A 22292-nucleotide genomic window follows, 5' to 3' on the forward strand; every position below is an offset into this window, starting at 1 on the left:
GTGAAGTTCCTGTCTATTGCAATGTGAAGCACAAGTAAAGGTTAACTTTAGACTATGAAATGTGGAAAGCGTGATGCTTCAGGGACAGTGAAAAATGACCCTTTGATAGGATCCAAGGGAAAACTGAAATCTCTTATTTTGTTTTAGTCAATAGATGGATACAGAAGTGAGCAGTTTGCTGAGGAAAATGGTCCACCTGGAATTCTGGGACATCTTGCTACACAGAAGCATAAAGAGCTGTCAGTTTTGCTGCTGGAACTGAATGAAGCCCAGGAAGAAATAGCATTTCTGAAAGGGCAGCTCAAGGGCCCAGAAAGCCAAAGTCCTGCAGTTCTCCAAAGAAGAGAAGAAACTAACCAGCTGGAAGATGGATCCCAGTTATTGTTCATTGAGAGGGAAGAGCAAAAGACTTCAGATATACCAAGTGAGTTGGGCAATAGCTCATTATTGACAGAAATAGAAATGCTGCAAATTGGTGTACTTAAGGAAAACGGGACCAATCTTCAAGAAGCTCTGAAGGGGAGCACTGTCCCCTGCGGAGGGGAGATGGAAGTGGTGCAAGAAGTCTCTACAGCAAATCCAGAGCCTGGCAGCTCTCAATCTCAAGAGCTGATAAGGTCGCAAAACCAAATTATGGATCTGCAAATAGTTCTTAAGAAATTGGAAGAGTCCTATAAGAAAAATCTGGGAGAAAAAAATGCGGAAATAAAGATGCTAAATGACTTGGCAGAAGAATACAGAAAAAAGGTGGAGGATTCTGACAGTGCATTTCGTGTTTTAGCTGAAGAAAGAAATCAGCTCCTGTGTCAGATGAAGGAACTTTCTACCATAACAGAACTGAAGGATCAAGTGAAGCATCTGGAGGAAAATTTAGCTCTTTCAGAAAAGCAGAGGCTATCAGACAGTGAGAGCAGTCTTCTGAGAGAAGAAATCCAGAGCCTTAAAAATGAATTTAAATCCAAAGAGATAAAAATAGAAGCTTTGCAAAAAGACTTGGATGAAGCGCAGCTTCAGCTTTCTGAGCAGGACACTCAACTAAAAGGGCTGAGAAGCCAGATCCAAAAGAAGGAATGTGAAGTACTTGATCTGGAACAAATTCTGATGAAGAACACAGCTGAGATAGAAGAGCTTTCCCAAAACTTAGCCTCAAAGGGACTTGAAGCAGCAAGCCTGGAACAGCTTGTTGCTGAACACAAGAGGTGTATTGAGAACCTGCAACAAACTTTGCTGGAGAAAGACCAACAGATGACAGAGATCAGTGTCAGCATGTCTGAGAAAATGGTCCTGCTGAATGAAGAGAAGTTTTCCCTAGGAAATGAGCTAAAGAGTATTAAAGAACAAATGAGTGTGTTAAAAGCTGAGGAAGAAAAAGACCAAAACATAGCAGAAGCAAAAGATGCATATCTGAAATGTGGGGAATCTGAGCAACAGCATGAGACACGAGAAGCATGTAAGGGGGGAGAGGTGTTAGGAAGTGAACTTGAACTTCTAAAAGAAGAAAATGAGCAGATCAAGTGGAAGCTGCAAGCAGCACTTATCAACAGGAAGGAGCTTCTGAAGAAGGTTAGCAAATTGGAGAATGAATTGGTACAATTGAGAAGGGAGCCTGAATCAGAGACCTCAGTGACCAAAGAACCTGAAGGGGAAGAAAATATAGCAAGCAGGTTAAGTGGAGAGGAGAATCCTGAAAGCCAGTCAGCCAGCCGGGAGTATCTGATTCAACTGCTTTCTGAAAAGGAATCACAGTTGCAGAGCATCCAGAGGGACTTGCTGGATAAAGAAACAAGTGAAGCACAGTTACAGGCAGTGATTGAGGAAATGAGGCAAAGCTTGCAAGATAAGACAAACATTACTGATTCAATGAAAGTTGAAATCACAGAACATCAGATAGTTGCTGATAAACTTACTAAAACAAATAAGAGCCTAAAGGATTATGAAGAAAATGAAAAAGCTAGTTTAGCAGCTGCAAATCATGAAGAAAAACAGAAAACTACATTGAAAGAGAGAATTTCAACTCTTGAACAAGAAAAAGAACAACTTCAAAAAAAACTTCAAGAAGCCCTGGTATCTCGCAAAGACACTATAAAAAAGGCTCAAGAAAAAGATAGGCATCACAGAGAACAGCTTAAACAGCAGAAAGATGATTACAACATCCTACAAGAGCAGTTTGATAAGCAAAGCAAAGAGAAGGAGAGCATCCAAGCTCAGCTCAGACAACTCCAAGAACAGAGAGGGTCAGCAGAAAGTATCCCTTTTGGGAGTCAAGGTTGGTTGGATTCCTCATGCTTGGAAGCAGAAAATACTACAAACAGCGAGCTTGTACAAGATGCAGATGTTTCTGGAGAAGAGTTTAAGACAAAATTTGAGAAATTGCATACGAAAGAATTGCAATATAAGGTCAGCCATATGGAAGGTGAACTTGCTTGCAAATCAGAGTTAGTCTTTCATTCACAAGAGCACATGGCACAGTTGCTTCTGGAGATAGAAAGGCTGAAGAGAACCTGTGACCAAGCTGAAGCTAAGGCAGCAAGCCTTCAGATAGAATTAGAAGAAAGTAAAGCAGAAATTTCTAGAAAAGGCAGTCTGGAAGACCTTATGCATCAAAAAGATGAAGAAATTGCATTCCTTAAGTTGCAGCTAAGTGAGAAAAGTGAAGCACTCATTACTATACAGGCACAGTTGCTGGAAAAAGAAGATTCTGTCAAGACACTGTGTAGTCAGTTGGAAGCTCAAGCTCGGTTACACGAGGAACAAAGCAAGCGACTGCAAACTGAACTGCTTGATATTCAGCAGAAGCAAGATGATGGGGCAGAAGAAACTAAAAAAAAGTATCAAATGCAGAGAAAATTGCAGGCTGCACTTATTTCTAGAAAAGAAGCACTGAAGGAGAGCAAATCTCTAAAAGAGGAGCTGGCTAATGCTAAAAAAACTATTGAAAGTCTTTCTGTCAAGTTGACAAACATGGAAAGCCAAATATGTGGCCGTGTTAAAGAAATAGATAATTTAACAGAAAAGTTAGCAGGTCTCACAGAAGAGCGAGAAAACCTTATTTCAGAACTTGATAAGGCACTTGCAGAAAATCGGAATCTTGATGGATGTTGTAAAAACCTGAAGCTGACTCTAGAAGGAGTTGTTCAAGAGAAGGAGCAACTGGAGAAGGAGATAGAATCACTGAAATGTTCTCAGGCCGCTGAGAGTTGTGAGCGGCATGAGAAATATACGGAACTTCAGAAAGAGTATGAAACTCTCCTGCAGTCCTATGAGAATGTAAGTAATGAGGCTGAGCGGATTCAGTGTATTTTGGAAACTGTTAGGCAGGAAAAGCAGGAAATTTTCATTAAACTGAAAAGTGTTGAAGCAAAACAAGAAGAAACAGATAAGCAGCTGAAAGAGGCTGGACAGGAGATGGATGGAATGAAGGAGAAAATGAGGAAATTTGCAAAATCAAAGCAACAAAAGATCCTAGAACTGGAGGAAGAGAATGAGAAGCTCAGAGCAGAGATATGTTTTACAGGTGGAGACCTACATAGGACTGAAGATGTAGCTCTCATGACAAATACGAGCCTGAAAGAAGATTTGGAGAGTTCTAGAAGAGATTACCAGTCTCTTTCTACTCAGCTTGAGACAGTAATAGCAGAAAAGGAATCTCTTACTCAGGAGATCAGAGACTTAAAGGATCACTTGCAGTTCACTGAATCTAAGCTAAAGGAAAGCAGAGAAATGGTAAACAAGTACATTGCCCAAAAGACAGCAGAGGAAGAAAAAAATCAGGCAATTGCCACATCACCGTCAGTGGAAGCAACTGAAAATCAAGTGGACTTAAGTGTTAGTCTGCAGTCCCATACTGCACAGCTGAAACAAGAAGCATTTGAAGGTAACAGCCAATATGAAGATCTTGATACCTACATACAGCAGATAGCTCAGCTCACAGAGCGAATCACAGAACTTGAAGAGAACAGGAGGGCTTCAGAGCAACAGCTCAGCAACATTCATGTGAGTGTTGAGACTTTAACAGATGAGAAAAGGGATTTAGAGACCCAAATGGAAGTGAAAGTCCATGAGTTGAATGCTCTTCAGGACACAGTAGCAAAGATGGAAGAAACACTACAAAAAAATAAAGAGGAGCTCATTAGAATGACAGAACAGAAGAATACCTTAGAAGCGGAGAAGGATGACTTGGAAGAAAGGCTGATGAATCAGCTAGCAGAACTCAATGGAAGCATTGGAAACTATCAACAGGATGCAACAGACTTCCAGATCAAAAATGAACAATTGAAACATGAACTCCAGAGTCTGCAGAGAATGATGCATGAACTGGAGGAAGAGAAATGCCAGATGGCACTGGAGAAAAGTAAAGCAAGTTCAGAAAAGCAAAAGGAGTTTATAGAAAAGCTGAAATGCACTTGGAAGGGAGACAACAGCACACATGAAAAGGAGCTTCAGGAACTGCTGAAACAGAAACAGCAGGAGATCAAGCAGCTGCAAAAGGACTGTATTAAAAGCCAGGAAAAGATCAGTAGTCTAGAAAGAACTATTAAAGCTCTGGAATTTGTCCAAAGTGAGTCTCAGAAAGAGCTAGAAGCAGACAAAGAGAATTTATCTAAAGCAGCTGAAGACATCAAGAAAGCCCAAGCAGAGCTTGCTTTCTGCAAAGTAGTACTGGATGACACTCAGAGCGAGGCAGCAAGAGTTCTAGCAGAGAATGTCAAAATGAAAGAGGAGTTGCAGGCAAACAAAGAGAATATTAAAATTCAAATGAAGAAAAGGGATGAGGACTTTGAGAGAAGACTGGAACAGGAAAAAGACAAGCATTCAAAGGAAATTAAAAACATGGAAGAAAAGCTGTCAACTTTGCAGAGGGAGAAAGACTATCTGGAAAAAACTGTTCATGATGTTCAAGACTCCTTGCAGACAAAGGATCAAGAAGCCAAACAATTGGAAGGCAGCCTAACTAAAACACTAGCCCAACTTGCAGCCTTCACCAGGAGCATGTCTTCTCTTCAGGATGACAGGGATAGAGTGATAGATGAATCCAAAACATGGGAGAAGAAATTCACTGAAACTATTCAAAAGAAAGAAAAAGAAATACGTTTGAAAGAGGACACTTGTGTTGTTTTAAAGGACCAGATGAAGCAGATGACCATACATGTGGAAGAACTTCAGATTCAGATATCCAGGTAAAGGAAAGAAGGTGATTATCTGGTATTATTGTATGTTCTTTAGACAAGGCAGCAGCTGGTGGTGAGACAGAACAGAATTGCAGAATAGCTGAAGCTAGAAGAGACCTTTGGAGCTAATCTAGTCTAACCTCATTTCTCTGATAGGGTCCCCTAGAACAGATTGTCCAGGACTGTGTCCAGTCATATTTTGAATATATCCAAAGACAGAGACTCCATAACCTCTCTGGGTAACTTGCTCCAGTGATCTGTCACCCTCACAGTGTTGGGGGGAGGTTTGTAGAAAAAAGCTTTCTTAGGTTCAGATGGAATTGCTGGTGTTTCAGTGTGGGCCCTTTGCCTCTCATCCTATCACTGGGCATGACTTAAAGAGCCTGGCTCCATTGTCTCAACACTACCCTTCCAGATATTAACACTCATAGATAAGATCCCATCCCAAGCCTTCTCTTCCCTGGGCTACACAATCCCAGCTCTCTGAGCCTTTCCTCGTATAACAGATGCTCCAGTCCCTTCATCTTCTCTTTGGCCCTTTGCTGGACTCACTCTAACAGCTCCATATTGCTCTTGCACTGCAGAGCCCAGCACTAGACACAGTATGCCTGGTGTGGCCTCACGAGGGCTGAATAGAAGGGAAGGATCACTTCCATCAACATACTTGCAACACTCTGCCTGATGCAGCCCAGGAGACCGTTGGCCACCTTTGCCATGAGGGCACATTGCTGGCTCGCAGTCAACTTGGTGTCCACCAGGACTCCTGAGTCCTTCTCAGTAGAGCTGCTCTCCAGCTGGTCAGCCCCCAGTCTGTACTGGTGCATGGGGTTATGCCTTCCCAGCTGCAGGACTTGACACTTCCCTGTACTGAACTTCATGAGGTTCCTCTCTGCCCATCTCTCCGGCCTGACAAGGCCCTCTTGACTGGCAGAGCAAGCATCTTTCCCCTTCTTTTTTCAATATATCAGAAAGAAAGAATTCTGAGTATATAATAACCAAATGTGATTTATGATTGGTAAAGCTAACGTTCGCCTAACATGGAGTACAGAATCAGTCTTTCTAATAAAGCCATAAGACTCAATCTCCTACATCATTTATGTTTGGGTAGAAAAGAGCTCTAGATTTACATTGTAGGGAATTACTGCTGAATGCACAAGAATGCAGAGAGATTAACACTGTAAGGCAATTTTCTTCTCATGGTTAACATACTCCTGCTAAATTTGTTCTATGTAACAGGCAGTAGCCAGCTTAGTGCTATCTAGAGGCTTTATTAGCCTGAGATTTAAAATGGATTTGTTTAGGATAGAGCTCTTACATGTGGAGATTAAACCTGGTGGGTCAAGAGAGCGTTGAGATGCAAAATTCCAGTTTAGTCCCAAATTAGACTTTAGGGGAAGGATGGAACTATGGAAATGTACCAAAATGTACATCTTAATTTCAAAAATTCAAAAACAATCTGGTCTCACTTAAGTAAAATAATTGTATAAAACCTATGATCAAAATCTTTGCAAACTGGAAAGTAAAATGAACATCAAACACATGAGAACAGCGACTTTACTGTTTTTTTTTCTTTAGCTTAGATGGATGAGAGAAAATAAGTATTTTAACGAAAAAGAGGTAATAACATTCAGCTTATCTTCTCTAGTTTTTCAGTACTGATACTTAACATTTCTAGAAAGATTTATCTTACTAAACACCTTTTCTTAAAATGTTGCTGTTCCCTGCTCTCCCTCTGGAGACAATAGCAGAGTTGGAACTTTAAAAATGCTTTGAATTTTAAATTGAGAACTAATCATGTGAATATTTCTAGATCTTTTTTAAAAATAGAAATAATTTGTATTTTTTCTAAAAGCATCAGTGAAAACTATTGGTGTGGATTTGGATACTGACCTACTTTGTTGATTTGTGTCTGACTACTACCTTTCTGTTTTCAGGCTGGAACGCAACAAGCAAGACTGTGAGTCTGAATCCAAGAGGGAGATTGAGCGTTATCAGAAGACATGTGAAATATTGCAGGAGGAAAAAAAGGAGCTCTTGACTCAGCTAGATGGATCTCAGAAACTGTGCAAAGAGTCACAGAATGAACAGCAGAAACTGGAGTCAGAAATCAGGACCTTGAGAGAGCAGCTTGCTGACTTAAAAAATTCCTTCAGCCAATGTAAATTAGTCAAAGAAGAGCTGGAGAGTGTGGTCAAGCAACAAGAGACTAATATTCAGAATCTTAAATTCAGCTATGAACAGCTTAAGGCTGATCTGCAGGCTTCCAAGGGCCTAACAAACAGGCTGCATGAAGAAATTAGTGCCAAGGATCAAAAGATCATTAATTTGCTGTCTGCCAAGGAAGAGGCAATTATGGCTGCCCTATCTGAATTACAGCAGCAACATTCTGAAGAGGTGAAAGAATTAGAGCAGAGGCTAAGTAAGGAAGAAGAAGATAAAAAATTCTTGGAAAATGAGAAGAAAAAATTCTTGGACAAACTTTATCATCTCACCGAAAAGGTGAAAATAAGTAGAGAGGAATGTAAGCAGCAAAAGGCTCAACTGGACTCCTTCACCAAGTCCATGTCGTCTTTGCAAGATGACAGAGACCGTGTACTGAGAGACTACAAGCAACTTGAGGAACGTCATCTTATTATAATCCTGGAGAAAGATCAGCTAATTCAAGAGGCTGCTTCTGAAAACAATAAACTCAAGGAAGAAATTAGAAGTTTTCATAGTCGGATGGATGACCTCCACTCAGAGAATGCCAAGCTGGATGCAGAGTTGGTGCGATATAGAGAAGATCTGAACCAAGTGATTTCAATAAAGGATTCTCAGCAGAAACAGCTTCTTAAAACACAGCTTCAGCGGATCCAAACTCTGGAAAAAGAGAAGGCAGTTGTGGAAGCACAGCTGAAAGAGTCTGAGCACACTCAGGACAATCTCAGGAAGTGCATGGAAGTCTTGAAAGAAGATAAAGCCAGTATGTCTCAAAAGGTTGAGACTCTTACATCCTCTCTATGTCAGGTACAGAGTGAGATAACAGCATTATATGAGGGGGGTCCTATCATGGAATGTCAAGCACAGCTGAAGGATCGAGAGGAAGAGGCGCAAGCACTGAGTCATAAGCTTGCCCTTTCACAGAAAAGGATAACAGAACTTGAGGAGGAACTAACATGTGTTCAAAGGGATTCAGCCAGAAGGGTGGAAGAGGCTGAGGACAGGCTTAGAAAGGAACTGAAACACTTACATCATGATGCAGGGATAATGAGAAATGAAACAGAAACAGCAGAAGAGAGGGTAGCAGAGCTGGCACGAGACCTAATGGAAATGGAACAGAAATTTCTTGCAGTCACAGAAGAAAATAAAGATCTCAGAGCCCAAATTCAGTCTTTTGGGAAGTCCATGAGCTCTCTTCAGGATAGTTGGGACCAGGCCAATGAAGAGCTTCAAGTTTTGAAACAGAAATGCTCTGCAGACTTAGAGGAACATCAGAGTCTAGTGCAGAATCTCCAGAAACAGGTGGTTCAGCTACAGGAGGAACAAAATTCCATTGCCAGAGACCGAGATGCAGCAAGGTCTGAGCTGACAGAACTGCAGAAAGCTGCTGATGAAAGAGGTCTCTTGACCCAGATTGAGAAACTTAATCAGAAACTCAGAGCTAGAGATGATGAGCTTTTCCATTTGTCTTCAGAACTGGAAAGCTCTTCCAAACAAGTCAGATCTTTCTCTAAGGCTATGGTGAGCCTGCAGGATGAGAGAGACCGTCTGCTGAATGAACTGGACAAAACACGTAAAACTGAAGAAGTGAAGCAGCAAGCAGCAGGGATCACTTTCACCGCTCCTTCAGAAGTACAGAGTCTTAAGAAGGCCCTGTCCTCCTTGCAGAATGACAGAGACAGATTAGTAAGTCTTTGTTCTCTCTCTCTGCTCTTACATAAAGCCCCAGTGGAAATTTGAGGTAATTTCCTGCAGACCTCTATTAAAATTCAGTAGATCTAGATCTGGCATTTACAATGTAAAACAAATCATTGTCTTTTCTGATATATGGAAGCTTAACTGTGATTCCATTGTTTACTTTGCAAGATAGTTTCTGTTGTAAGCTTACTTTTAAAATATGGAACCATAGCAATAAGATGTGGGTTCCTTGTTAACCTGCTTAGTCCACATCTGTGGAAGCTCATAAGCATTTGGTTTGTGTTTGCTCTTGTCTTTTCTAAAAATCTGAGATCACTCCCCCCATTCTCTTCCCCTATTGGCAGCTGATTGGCAAGGGAGGTGCAAGGCACTGCAGCTTTATTTTGACATCCTTGGTTGCATACTTAGTGTGTCTGTGTTTGTATACTCTCTGGAACAACATGGCTAAGGAAATTTTGGAGCTCTAGTTGCTGGTCTGAAGACAGTGACTTTTACCATCATTTTCCATGGTTACTTGATTTTAGTTTTCCCTTCATTCTCTTAATCCACAACAGATTTTATGTACCATCTGAAACACTTCTTCCTATTTGTTTAACATCTTTGAGCTATTTGTAGATTTGTCTCTTTTGTTGCTGTTTAGTTGAACTTAGATATGTGTAGTATTTCTAAGGCTAAGATAGATCCTCAGTAGAGGGTCCTCATGGTTCATTAAGTACTTCCCTGTCTCCAGAGTCAGTTGCATCATCTAGTACTCTTCAGTAACTGATGGCAGTGGTGTGTGTGGAATAGCAACGTATTTCTAATTCTGGTCTGTGTAGACAATCAAAATGTTTTTTAGATTCTCAATTCCATAATTTTACTTTCAATTCTTGGAGCACTAAGTACCAGCTTCAGGAGTTGTTCTTATTCAGCTCATTCTCTCTCACTTTATCATTCCCTCTGAATGTGGGAATTAATATTCTAGTCCAGGGTCTTTCTGCTAATGTACATCAAATTAATGAAATGCTCCAAAACTCTCCTGCTCTCTCATTCGCAATAGCATTTTCAGAGGTAGTCTTTTTAAAGCGGCTTTTAGTAGACTGCTGTAGTCACTGATGTCAGTTTCTAAATCCTCTGTCATCTGAATGTGACTACTTTTTTCTCCAGATGTCATAGTGAGAAATGTTTTTAAATACTTATAAATAATAAACCTAGCTGCTTGCTCAGTGGTTGTCACACACTGATACTTCCCTTTAATTAAAGGAGAGAGAGCTCAAGAATCTACAGCAGCAATACATACAAGTTGGTGTGGAAACAGCTGAAAATTCTCATTTAAAAGCTCAACTGCAGGAATATCAGCAAGAGGTAGATAAACAGCACCATCTCCAAGAACAGCTAAAGCAAGAAAGTATTTTCTACCAGCAGGAGCTCCAACAGCTTAGGTGAGAATTGCCTTTCTTTACTGCCTCAGAGATGCAAATATGCCTTTTTTTTTCCCTTTAATAATGCAAAGTGTCATTGTGCATAGGTGACAAAGTATTGAATACCCTGAATTGTCTGCTGTCCCTAAATTGTTTACCCTATTCAGGAGTGGGTTTTTCCACTGCATTTTCCTTGTTTGTCCTTTTGCCTCAGGCTTTGGGTAAAGATTTGTGAAACGACACATTGGAGGAAAATGGCTATGTGAATTGGACTTCTGATTTTTATTTCCTTCCTCCAGTGGTGGCCAATGTCCTCTCTTTCAGAAGAAAGTTAGGCAGTTTCTTGTATTGGAGCTTATTTATATAATTATGGAACTCTCCCCTCCAAGCCAATGATTGAGAGAAGGCCCTTGATTATCTGACTGATCTCATTGTATAGAAAATACTCTCTTCAGATGACTATAACACTTTGTTTTACTTAGTCTTCCATAAAAACCGTCTGTAATTTTAGTCTAGTAAATTGTCATGCTCTGCTGGACTGAAATTAGCCAAAATGCTACACTTTTTTTTTTTTTTTTTTTTTTTTTTTTTTTTTTTTTTAAAGTCTCAGTCATCTGAGATTACTTTAGAGAGCCACCGAAGTATGATGGAACCTGGAGTGAGAGGGGCTTTTCTTTGTGGAAATGACATGTGGTTTATCTTTGGACAAAGATATAAACACTTGTTAGGCCCTTTCTCCCCTCCTCCCTGCCCCCAAAATTTGATCTTTGTTCTAAATAGATCATGTAAAACTTTAAGTAGCTTGCATGTTTTATTTATCTCCTGATTAAAAAAAAAAAAAAAAAGGAGACTTATTTCTTGGACATCTACAGTGCAAGTGAAGTGAAGGACTTGTATTTACATATTGAGATCAGTGCAACAGCTTTGGTGTGTATGACTGAGATGGTGTTAAACTTGTGAAAAAGTTGCGTTGTCCACAATGTAACCAAAACTCGATGTACAGCAAGAACATAAAATGGTTCAGGATTATCAAACATATGAGGACTGAACAATTTGCAGTGTTAAGCCAAATAAAAAAAAATACTTCCTTAAACTTGCTCTTAAGCTACCTGCACTTAAGAAGCTTTATAACCATGAAGCCCACTTACCTGGTGCAAGCTAATGATGGGAAATAGTGAGGATTTTCCATGTCTCATTCTGAGCTGGATGCTTGAGCATCATAAGTGTTACTTGTAAATTCCTGGTAATTTCCTTTGCGTGGTGCTTTGCAGACAAGAGAAGACAACCTGGGAAAAGCAGAAAAGCAGCATAAAGGAGCAGTACCTGATGGTCATAGCAGACAAAGACCAGCAGCTGAGCCATTTACAAATGATCATGCAAGAAATGAGGCTGCCCCTCAGCAAATCTCAAATTGTAGAGGAGCAGTACCAGAAGAAGGTAGGTGGAAACAGAGCAGCTTCTGCATAGCATGGAAATCTGAGGCTTGAAATTCAACCAAATTAGTGTGTGTTGCCTGTCTTCAGATCTAGCAGGTCAAACATCTTAAAAACTCCAGTATCAGATTTTGTTGTCTGGCTTTCAAGAGGTAAACCAACAAAGCAGCTTGGATTATTGAAAACCTGTAGAGGACCCTTAATACCCTCTTCCCTTAGATCATAGTTCCTAACTTTCCAAGAGAGAGTAAAAGGGACTGGGCTTGCCAGGCATTTTAGTTCCATCCAACCAGTGTGAACTTTCTCAAGTCTTTCAATCTGGCTGTTTTAGAATCGCCTCTTGCATTGTTTTGGAATCTAAAAATCTTCTCTTCTGTTTTAGTTCTCCTTTAAAAAAATAGAATGTGACATTAAAAGTCTGTTGTTAAGGTTTTTATTGCTGTTTGTACTTGCTGTTTTTCCTCATGTATTGTACAGGTTTTGAGAAGGACCAATGGTATGTTTAAATTGAGTGATTTTTCCTAATTTGGCTTTTCAGCTGCCTTTTGGGATATTTCTGTTTTACTCTGTTTGATGTTTTGTTTGGGCAGGTCAAGTTCCAGGCCTAGGAATAATGTAGGGCTTTGAGCTAAAGAAAGGATTAATGTTGAGGTGGATTGTTGTATGTGATACTTCTTCTTTTTTTTGTTGTTGTTGTTGCTGTTGTTGTTCTTACCCTGGTAGATTTCTTCAGAAGTTCTGAGAGGTGACTTTTCAAGCTTAGATGCAGAAACAAAACTTCTTCAGACCCAGCTAAGTGATACCCTGAAAGAACTGCACCAAAAAGAGCTGAGGATTCAGCAGTTAAACAGCAAGGTACAGATTATATCTTCTACTTTCTTGTGGAGTCTGGGCTGAGCAACATGGGGAAGAGGATAAGCTTGAATAGGGCTCAGGGAGCCTGACCAGATCTTTCTGGTCTTGTGGACATTTAGTGAACTATCATAGAATTGGAAATATGGGTTGTTAGAGACTTCTAAAGATCATCTAGCATGACTTGCTTGAAGGAGCACTGTCAACAACACTAGATCTGGTCAGCCACAAAACCAGAGTGGTGAAAGGTTCCAATAGCAGAGATTCCTGAACCACGCTGGGTCCCTGACCATTGCTGCTCTCCACTCCTAATGAAAAGGCTTTTTTGAATGTCCAGCCTGACTCTTCCAGCCACAGTCAGTGGCTATTTGCCCCTTGATATATTGTCTACAACTACCAAAAAGAGTTTGGCTTTGTTTACTTCCTGACTCCCTTTCAGGTAATGGTAGGCTGCTGTAAGATTGCCCTTTAGCTTCCTTTTTACTAGACTAAACAAGCCTAGCGCTCTCAGCCATGTGCTGTAATCCCTTGACTATCCTGGTAGCCCTTTCCTGGATTCTTTCCTATTTTTTTCATCTCTTTCAAGCTGGGGAGCCCCAAACTGGTCACAGTATTCCAGCTACAGTCTTACTGGTGCCAGGTAGAGAGGATAATAACTTTTCTCAGTCTGCTGGTCTTGTTTCTCCTAATGTAGCCTAGTATACCATTTGCCTTATTCACTCTTGGTTTGTATTCAGCCAAGCTGCCTCTGTAATTTCCAGACTCTTTTCAGGATTGCTGTTACTTGGTCAGTCTCTTACCATCTTGTAGTGGGAAGCTCTGTGTGTGGGCTCTGCCTCAGGTGCAGCACTTTCACAGACTCACAGAATGGTTGCGGTTGGAAGGGACCTCTGGAGATCATATAGTCCAACCCCCATGCTCAAGCAGGGTCACCTAGAGCATGTTAGACAGGATCATGTCCAGGCAGGTTTTGAATATCTCCAGAGAAGGACTCCATAACCTCTCTGGGCAACCTGTTCCAGTGCTCTGTCCCTCTCACAGTAAAGAATTTTTGTTATGTTCAGGTGGAACTTGTGAGTTTCAGTTTGTGTCCGTTGCTTCTTGTCCTGTCACATGACACTACTGAAAAGACTTTGGCCCCATCCCCTTGACACCCCCTCCTTAAGGTATTTGTAGACATTGATAAGATCCCATCTGTCTTCTCTTCTCCAGACTAAACAGGCCCAGCTCTCTCAGCCTTTACTCATAAGAGAGATGCTCTATTCCTCTGATTGTCTTTGTAGCCCTGCGCTGGACTCTCTCCAGTAGTTCATGTCTCTTGTAGAGACATGAGCCCTGAATTGGATGCAGTACTCGATGAGGCTTCATCAGGGCTGAGTAGAGGGGCAGGATCACCTCCCTTGACTGCTGGCAACACTCTTCCTAATGCACCCTAGGAGACCATTGGCCTTCCTGGCCACAAGGGCACCTTGCTGGCTCACGGTCAGCTTGTCATCCACCAGCGCTCCCAGGTCCTTCTCTGCAGAACTGCTTTCCGGCAGGTCAGCCTTCAGCCTGTACAGGTGCACAGGGTTATTCCTCCCTAAGTGCAGGACTCTGCACTTGCCCTTGTTGAACCTCAGGAGGTTCCTCTCCGCCCAACTCTCCAGCCTGTCCAGCGCTCTCGAAGATCCATTTGTCCAGTTTCTAGTTCCTCAGTTTCCTAATGTGAATACCCTGGGAGATGGTGCTAAAAGCCCTGCTAAAGCAAAATATATTACATTCACTTCTCTCCCCTTTTTCATATAGTCACACATTTTGTTGTAGGACACAGTAAGCTTGATCAAGCATGGTCTACCGTTGATAAATCAGTGTTGACTATTCTCGATTGCCTTTTAAGGAGCATTCATTAAAATTAATCTTGTAAACCTTGGTATACTAGTTAGCATTCTAAAGATATTCAAGTGCTATTTAGGAAATTCCAGTATTATTGTTGCCATCTACGTTTGCAAATCCTACTCCTTGTTTGTATGGATTAAGATCATTATAATCATAGAATCACGGAATCGGTAAGGTTGGAAGGGACCTCTGGAGATCTTGTCCAACCACCAGTGCTCTGTCACTCTCACAGTGAAAAAATTCCCCCTCACAGTCAGGCGGAACTTTCTGTGCTTCAGTTTTTGCCCTCTGCCTCTTGTCCTGTCACAGGGGACAACTGAAGAGTTTGTCCCCATCCCCTTGATTCCCTCCCTTCAGGTACTTACAGACATTGATCAGATCCCCCCTCAGTCTTTTCTTCCCTAGGCTGAAGAGGCCCAGCTCTCGCAGTCGTTCCTCGGAGGGCGGATGCTCCAGTCCTCTGATCATCCTCGTAGCCCTACTCTGGACTCTTTCCAGTAGCTCCATGATCAATGAATCATAATAGTGATCATTATGATGAAGCAAGAGATTGTATCTCCCAGTTTCTGTAGCAAATTTCAGATAACCTCTTTTAATGGCGTGGTTGTGCCTTATTCAATCTTTTCCTTAGCTGTAAAAGAAATGTGATTTCCAGACTTTTTAAAAATTTGAAATATGAAAATATTTCTGGCCTTTAGGTTTCTCTTGAGAGCTTTACTTGGCAGAATTTTGCTATTTGTGGAGTAGGGAAGTATTTACTGTTTTCTTAACACTACTTAATCCCTGTTTGGATTACATAGATCAGTCAGCAGGATCAGTACCAATAGTGTATGAAACAACAGCTTTTTGCCACTGTGTTCTAGCTAAAATGACCATCCTGATGGTAGTGGAGTTCTGACGATGTCTGTCCGACTTCTTCTATCATGGAAAAGTCTGGTTTTTAGCTCTCTTAATCCTTTCTCTGATCTTGCTATCAACAGTTTCACTTTTCCCTTGCTAAATACCACTGCCAGACAAATTCTCTCCTTCCGCTGGCATTTTTATTGGCAGTAGGGAGATCAGAGAGAAAGATTGTGAAGAAAATTTTCTTGCCTTCTAGACTACTGAAGGAAGTTCCTCCTTCAGAAAGCACATTTATGATCTTTAGTGCTCTCTACTGTCTTTAAAAAGCTGCTGTATTTCGGCACAGTATCACAAGTGGTCTGATTCCTACAGAGAAACACAAGGCTGAAAATTTAGCAAGCTTCTCAGATTTGCAGTCAAATAGACAACAAGAATATAAAATCATAATTTATTAATGATGTTTTTGGAAGACTCAGGTCAATCTCAACGCTTGAAACCTTGTTTTGGAAGCATGTTATCCCATATGCCATGTTGACTTTTCATGGCCCTTGTTCTGAAATCATAGCCATGAGCTGCTGTTGGAAACTATCACTGATGTTTGGATCTTAAAAATGTACAGCATGGCAGTTTGTGTTCTCAGTACAATTCTTAGATGCAGTTACACAAAAGACAGCTTTATTTTCAGAAGAATGCCTGAGACATTTACTTAGCAGTTTTGTTCTCTTCTCAGCTGTCTCAGGTCTTTGAGGAGAAAAATACCCTCTCCCTACAGCTGCGAGGGAGTAGCCGGAACATCAGTGAGAGCCATCAGCAGTACAAAGAGATTCTGAACCGCTGCTTGGTGCTTGAGAGGCAGCTTCAGGAGCTACAGCCTCCAGACAAGGGCACGGTAAAGGTCTTCCTCTGGGTGCAAGTGACAGTAAAGCTTACTGCATATGGTCCCACTAACTGTGCAGCATTGTTGCTAGCTTCTGCCTTGTTCATTCAGTACCCTTCTGCCACACATTCATGCATGTGTGGTTTTTTTTCATTATTATTTTTTATTTTAAGGAATTGTTTGCAACAGATGCTGCCCCAGGAGCACCCCAAGAAAAGAATGAGCCTCAGAGAGAGGATTACACACCAGAACTACAGGAGCTGCAGCTGAGGTAAAGGGGTAATAGGGTTGGGAGGTATGAGTCCTGATGGAAGGCCTTGAGCTGAGATGCTGGGGAAAGCCTAGTTCTGATTTTGGAGGTTGGAGGAACTCAATTTCATGGTAGGATCTCATAAAAGTTGAGAAACTGTCAGATGTGCTTGATAGCTATAGTTAAGTAACTTCTTGCAAACAGCTTCAAACAGTAAAGAAACAACATGCAGGAGCAGTTATGGTTGACTGTCACCAGTCAGACTAGTATGTTTGTTTTAGTGGGCTGGATCCCCAGTAACCACTGAAGTATATTGATGGTCATGGTCTCAGGGCTCTCGGTGCCCTAAGCCTAGGGTGTATCTGGAATTGAGACCTAGCAGACAGTTTTCTGAAAGGGGGCATGGGTAACAAAGGCAAGGAGTCCTTCTTGATGTGATAGGGAAACTTCAGGAGACTCATCTCCTCACTCTGGTTTTCTGAATAATATAAATATTTAAAAAAAATACAAAGAAAATTTGAAATTTAAAGAAAATAACTATCTTCTGTGTGAGGTAGAAGGAAGTTGGAATCTGTTCACCTACTATATCGGTGAATACAAGAGAAGCAATAGTCCAGGAATGAGCCCTTTTTAGCATATACTTGTTTACTTTTTGGTAGGTTGTCTGAAACAGAACATTTGCATAGCAGCACAAAGCAGGATCTGAGGTATTTAGAAGAGCAGCTGGAGGAAGAACAGAATCGGCGTCTTGCTGTGGAAGAGGCGCTCTCAGCAGCACAGGATCAGATCAGGAGGTGAGGGAACTTGAGCAAATGGGCAGTATTACAATAAAAACATGATGATCCTAGTTGTTTTTTCTCTGCACTTCATGCATCCTTATGCCCAGTGCCACTGTGGGCGTAGAAACAACTATGCCATGTCTATCTTTAATTTTCTAGACAATGAGATGGAATGAGATAATTGAACAAAAACTCGAGAGAGAAATTCTGACTAGAAATAAGTTGCCAGCTTTTTCAGTGAGGAAAATTAACTGCTGTAAAGTATGGTGTGTAGCCTGGGAATTGGATGAAGGGAAAAGAGGAGTTCTCGGATGCTTCCCAGGCATTTGTCTCCTCAGTAAGTACCTGTGTATCTCAGGTTAGTTGACAAGCGCCCTTATAACCAGTAGGGAAAGAGAGGCTTACTTTGACTAGGCATTAGGATGAGGCGAGTCACATGGTAGAATGCCTATTTCTCCTCATTGACTATAAAAGTGTTTTTGCCACCTAACTTGTAGGCACTTCTCTGTGCATCTCTCGGTAGTTAAGATAAATACCACTGCTGTAGTCTTTTTTCATCAGAACAGTGGCTTTCTTCTTGACGCCTGTGCTTATTGAGCAGAAAAATGTAGGCCAGATGCAAGAATTCTAGATGAAGTTTGGTAGTTGCTACACAACTCAGCATTATCCCCTTCTAGCATTAAAGTTTATAGAGGCCTCCTACAACTGGGCCGCTTTGCTAGATTTGACAGTGCTGCCTATGCATCTTATGCTTTAATAGTACCTTACCAATCTTGAAGATCTGGCACTGGGAAATAGCTTGCAAGAACCATTACCACGGCTGCCAGAGCTGGCTTCCAGAATAATTTCACAGAATTTAAAGTAGAGAGATTATTATTAGCTCTTCTGGCTTTTTTCAAGTCACAAGCTGTGAAATTTCACATGGAAGCACCTGTATAGAACATACAGACCTGTCTGAAAGACAAAAGAAAAAACTGTACAAAAATATCAAGAGTTTTGAAGGGACAGGATATAAATTAGGTAAGAGAAGACTCCACGGCCAGCAGCTGAATTTTCCCTGCTACTGGAAAAGAATGGAAATCTCCACATCATGCAATATGGAGGTTTTGTTTTTCTGTCTGACTAGCAGGCATGGGAAGTGGCCAGCACTGCAACTGGATTTTTCAGAGAGCACAATATGCCTACTCTGTTATGGTTTCAGCAGCTTCCAGATAATTCGGGAATAATTTAATTTTGAAACAGTGTTTGAGGACAGGAAAGTGGATTATTGCTGCTTGGATCACCCAGTTATTCTGCTCAGCCTGAGCTCAGGAGGCACTACAGTTGTACAAATAAAACCTGTTTTTGTCAAGTGAGGCCACTGCCGGTTTGCAGTGGTTACCCGCTTTTTGAAGAAGTATCTCCTTTCATAAGGTTGTCTACAGTGTTTGTGTGGGGCATTATAACAAACTGAAACTGATTTAATCATGCTTTTTGCTGCAGACTAGAGTCAAGTGAGTGGACATCTTCCTTAAGTGCTAGCATTAATATGACTCCAGATCATGAGCGTTCCTTGCTGATTGACTCCATGGATAATACTTCAAACAAAGTAAGAATTCTCATTCACAACTGCCAGTGATGCGAGTCCTGGCTGTTACAGGAAAATGTGAACTGAAAACTGTGAACCTGTAGCAGGCTGAATCCTACTTCAGGCATATCTAGATCTCTGTGGGTTTCTGTGGTTTTCTGCCCCTGGCTTGCTCTGCTTTCCATACCAGAAGTTGCTTACTCTTCCAAGTGCGGCTTTACTACAGTCTTTACAAGTGGAGTGTATTTCAAAGGCCATTAAAACATAGATCAGCATTGCCTGCGCTGGAGATATCGTCCCAGGTGCCTTGTGGGAGCAAGGCCTTAGTGGTGAGCAGATAAGCAGAAGTCTGTGCAGATACATGATTTCTTACATAAGAAGCATACATGTTAATGGCCCCAGCATCTGTGGTGTCTGGAGAGCCAGCCCTTTGTTTGGCAACCATCTCAGTCTTTCCTTACTCATAATCTTTCAATTTTATGTCAGTTAGGCTGGAAGCCAAAGTAGAAGGCTGCTTTTTCACTGTATTGAGTGCCTGCATGACAGCCACTTGTCCTGTTTTGATAAGAAGGATGCCCTGCTGAAATTTGCCCTCTACCTTCTCCAGAAGAAAGGGGGCGGTACTCTGAAGAACAGCATAAGCAGAAATATGGCAACAGACATAACTGGATGCTGCCCTGTGTACATTCCTGGGGACTGTTAGTAGAACAGACTGTTTTATCTTTGTCCTGGAACTTTGCCAACTGATGTTACATTGTTTGAAGAGAGCTTGAGGAGGGCCATGTGGTGTAAGATCACCATACCTGGCTTGTTGAGCAGGATCTGAAATCTCTGCAGCTGACAAGGTGAAGGGAACTCAACTAAGCATTTTCATCTTCCGACCCAATGGGATGAATTGGAGTTAACTTGAGTCTCTAGCAGAAAAATGCCATTGATGCATTTGCTTATATGTCACTTGGAGGGGCCAGAAATTTGTAGGGAGCAAAGGTTAGGGGGAGATGTTTTGCATCTTGTTGGCCTTTCTCAAGCAGAACTGGAGAGTGCTGGTTCATGGCTAACCTTCAGAGAGCAGGTTCAGTTCTATGGAGGTGGAGAACGTTTCACTCAGGATTGGTTATAGAGGTAGAATCTGACAGTGGAATGGGTTTTGGAAGGTTGATGCTCATTAGTTCAGACAAAATTTATGTTCATGGCCTAGAGAGCTCTGGGTGAAGGCAAATGGAGAGTTGGTCATTCCTGACACTAACTGGTGTCTCTCTTTTACTTTTCCAGACTCGGCATATCCCTGGACTGCGGCGCCTGATACGATCTTTCTTCTGTTCCCGAACCCACTTGCCTCTGCTAGTGGCCATGTATCTGCTTGCTCTTCATGTCTTGCTCTTTTTATGCTTTACAGGCCACTTGTGATCAGGAACAGCAGCCTTCCTTTGAGCCGCAGTCCTTTGTGTAATCCCTGGGCCTGCAATGTCTAACTGCAGGGTAGCTGTAAGCACCACTTTGCCCAACTGCCTTCTTGTACCGAGTCAGATTGGCCCTTAAGAGGCAGCTGAACCCAGCAACTTATATCCAGGTTGCTTGCTCTCATTTAAATATGCAGCAGCCAGTGCTGATGCTTGGACTCTGTTTCCAGGATATCTGCCATATCATTTGGTGTTTAAATCATTGAGTGGTGCATTTTACGAGCCACAGTCCTCATGCTACAAGCTCCAAGGAAGCATCTGTTGCTGCAGCTTCTACCTGGAGCTGGCACCACTCATTCTAGAGTGTTATACTGTGGTAGGAATAAGTAAAATATTTTTGAGTTGCTGCAAAAACCTTTAGGAACTTCAGGATCCTTCTTCTCTTAGACTCAGTCAGTGAGTTGGGTTGGGAAAACCCTGTAGTTATAAGAAAGGGAATTTTTTTTTTCTCCCCTCTGGCCCTTAGATCTGCTCTGTGCCTCAGTAGTGTTTAAAATGCATGTCTTAAGGACGTTGTGGAGTCTTTAAGGAATATGAATCAAACTTCAGAATCATGTTTCCTGCTCAGATGTGCCTCCTATCAAAGAAGGGCCAAAATCACTGTGTCTGGACCTGCTGAGCATTTCATCTAAAAACACGTCTACTCTGATAAGCCTGTAAAATAATGTCAGTAATTTAATTATTGAAAAGGAATAGGGAACAAGAAACTTTTTATCTTCAGGTTAATTAACTTGCTGTTTATAACATTTTTGTACCTCTCCCTGAAGAGAGAAGGTGCTTGCACACCTCTTGAAATGAGAGGAGCTGTGCTCCTGCTGCATACTGGTCCACGGATTACTTGTCACAAGGTTAAACATGTATAGGTTATGCTGAAGGGTTACATTATGTGGCATGTGGGCCCAAGTCAAAGGCAGACATCTTAAAAATAAACTGTTCCCTCTAAGCTCGGAACAGGAACAGAGTTCTGAGGCCTGTTTTGGCATCTCTGCTTTAGGAAAAGCCTGTTGTGGAAAGCTAGTGCTGCATATTGGAATTCTGTGAGTCTAAAGCAAACTGATGCAAATAGATCTGTTCCTATATGATAAATGGAAAGCTATGTTTTCTGAAGAATTCCTGAAAATGTCCTGGAAGTGAGGCCTTCCTCCAACAGGAAGAGGCTGAATGCAAAGAAGCTTGTTCAGGCAAGTTCCCAGTCAGTGATCAAGTTGTTCTGCCTTCTGTTCTGAGCGCCTGCAAAAAGGCTTGTATCTGCCTCTGGCTGGAGTAGCCACACATTTTTCACAGGTGAAAGAGATGGTTCTTTTGATATTGCTGGTAAACAAAAATTCTTTAGTCACTGAACAAAGCCTATTTGAGGATGAATTGATTTTCATCACTGTGCCTAAAATAATTGGCTCTCTGGCAGGTCCAGAACACTGGCACTACATATCCATTTGTGCACTGCCCTTGAGTCTGTCTTGTATTCCTCAACTACATAAAATTGCGTGACCAAATACTTTGCATATAGGTTCTCGGGGTACATGCTCCTGTATATAATAAAGATTATTTTTCAGATGCAAGATTTTTAATGTCATCGTGTAAATGTCAGAGGTCCCTTGAAGATGTAGTGCTGTTCTATCATACTTTCATGAGTATGCAATAAGACTGTAACTCATTTCAGCATGTTCTTCCTGGTGTGCTGGTTAGAGAAGATCTGTTCCCTTCATATTATCTGGAGGGCCATAGTGATGGCCTGTTTTCCCATCTCACCTCTCTCAGCCTTTTCCAGCTTCTGCAATGACAAAAGAAGAAAATAGCACTTTTGAAAGCAATTCTAATAAAACTGAAAACAGCCTCTTTTTGTTTGTAATTCTATTTTGGCTGAATGAACTAAATTCTGGACCCCATT

The 22292-nt window shown here is 41.5% G+C and overlaps 1 protein-coding gene across 5 annotated transcripts in view; it reads left to right on the plus strand.

Moving 5' to 3' along the window:
• Window positions 1-21963, plus strand: part of GOLGB1 (golgin B1) — a 50564-nt gene extending 28601 nt beyond the window's left edge. For 4 of the 5 annotated variants that reach the window (XM_062579098.1, XM_062579091.1, XM_062579113.1 and 1 more), the window contains 10 exons: window positions 148-5177; window positions 7103-9053; window positions 10308-10486; window positions 11737-11902; window positions 12622-12753; window positions 16202-16360; window positions 16522-16619; window positions 17258-17392; window positions 18860-18965; window positions 20217-21963. In XM_062579098.1, the coding sequence (XP_062435082.1) occupies window positions 148-5177; window positions 7103-9053; window positions 10308-10486; window positions 11737-11902; window positions 12622-12753; window positions 16202-16360; window positions 16522-16619; window positions 17258-17392; window positions 18860-18965; window positions 20217-20351 (8091 nt within the window). In that variant the 3' untranslated portion in view covers window positions 20352-21963. Of the gene's footprint in view, window positions 1-147; window positions 5178-7102; window positions 9054-10307; window positions 10487-11736; window positions 11903-12621; window positions 12754-16201; window positions 16361-16521; window positions 16620-17257; window positions 17393-18859; window positions 18966-20216 lie in introns of those variants that run through there. The other variant, XM_062579122.1, reaches the window with a different exon arrangement.
• Window positions 21964-22292: the final 329 nt, after the last annotated feature.

Source organism: Rhea pennata, chromosome 1 (genome assembly GCF_028389875.1).
Source record: "Rhea pennata isolate bPtePen1 chromosome 1, bPtePen1.pri, whole genome shotgun sequence".
NCBI classification, from domain to species: Eukaryota; Metazoa; Chordata; class Aves; order Rheiformes; family Rheidae; genus Rhea; species Rhea pennata.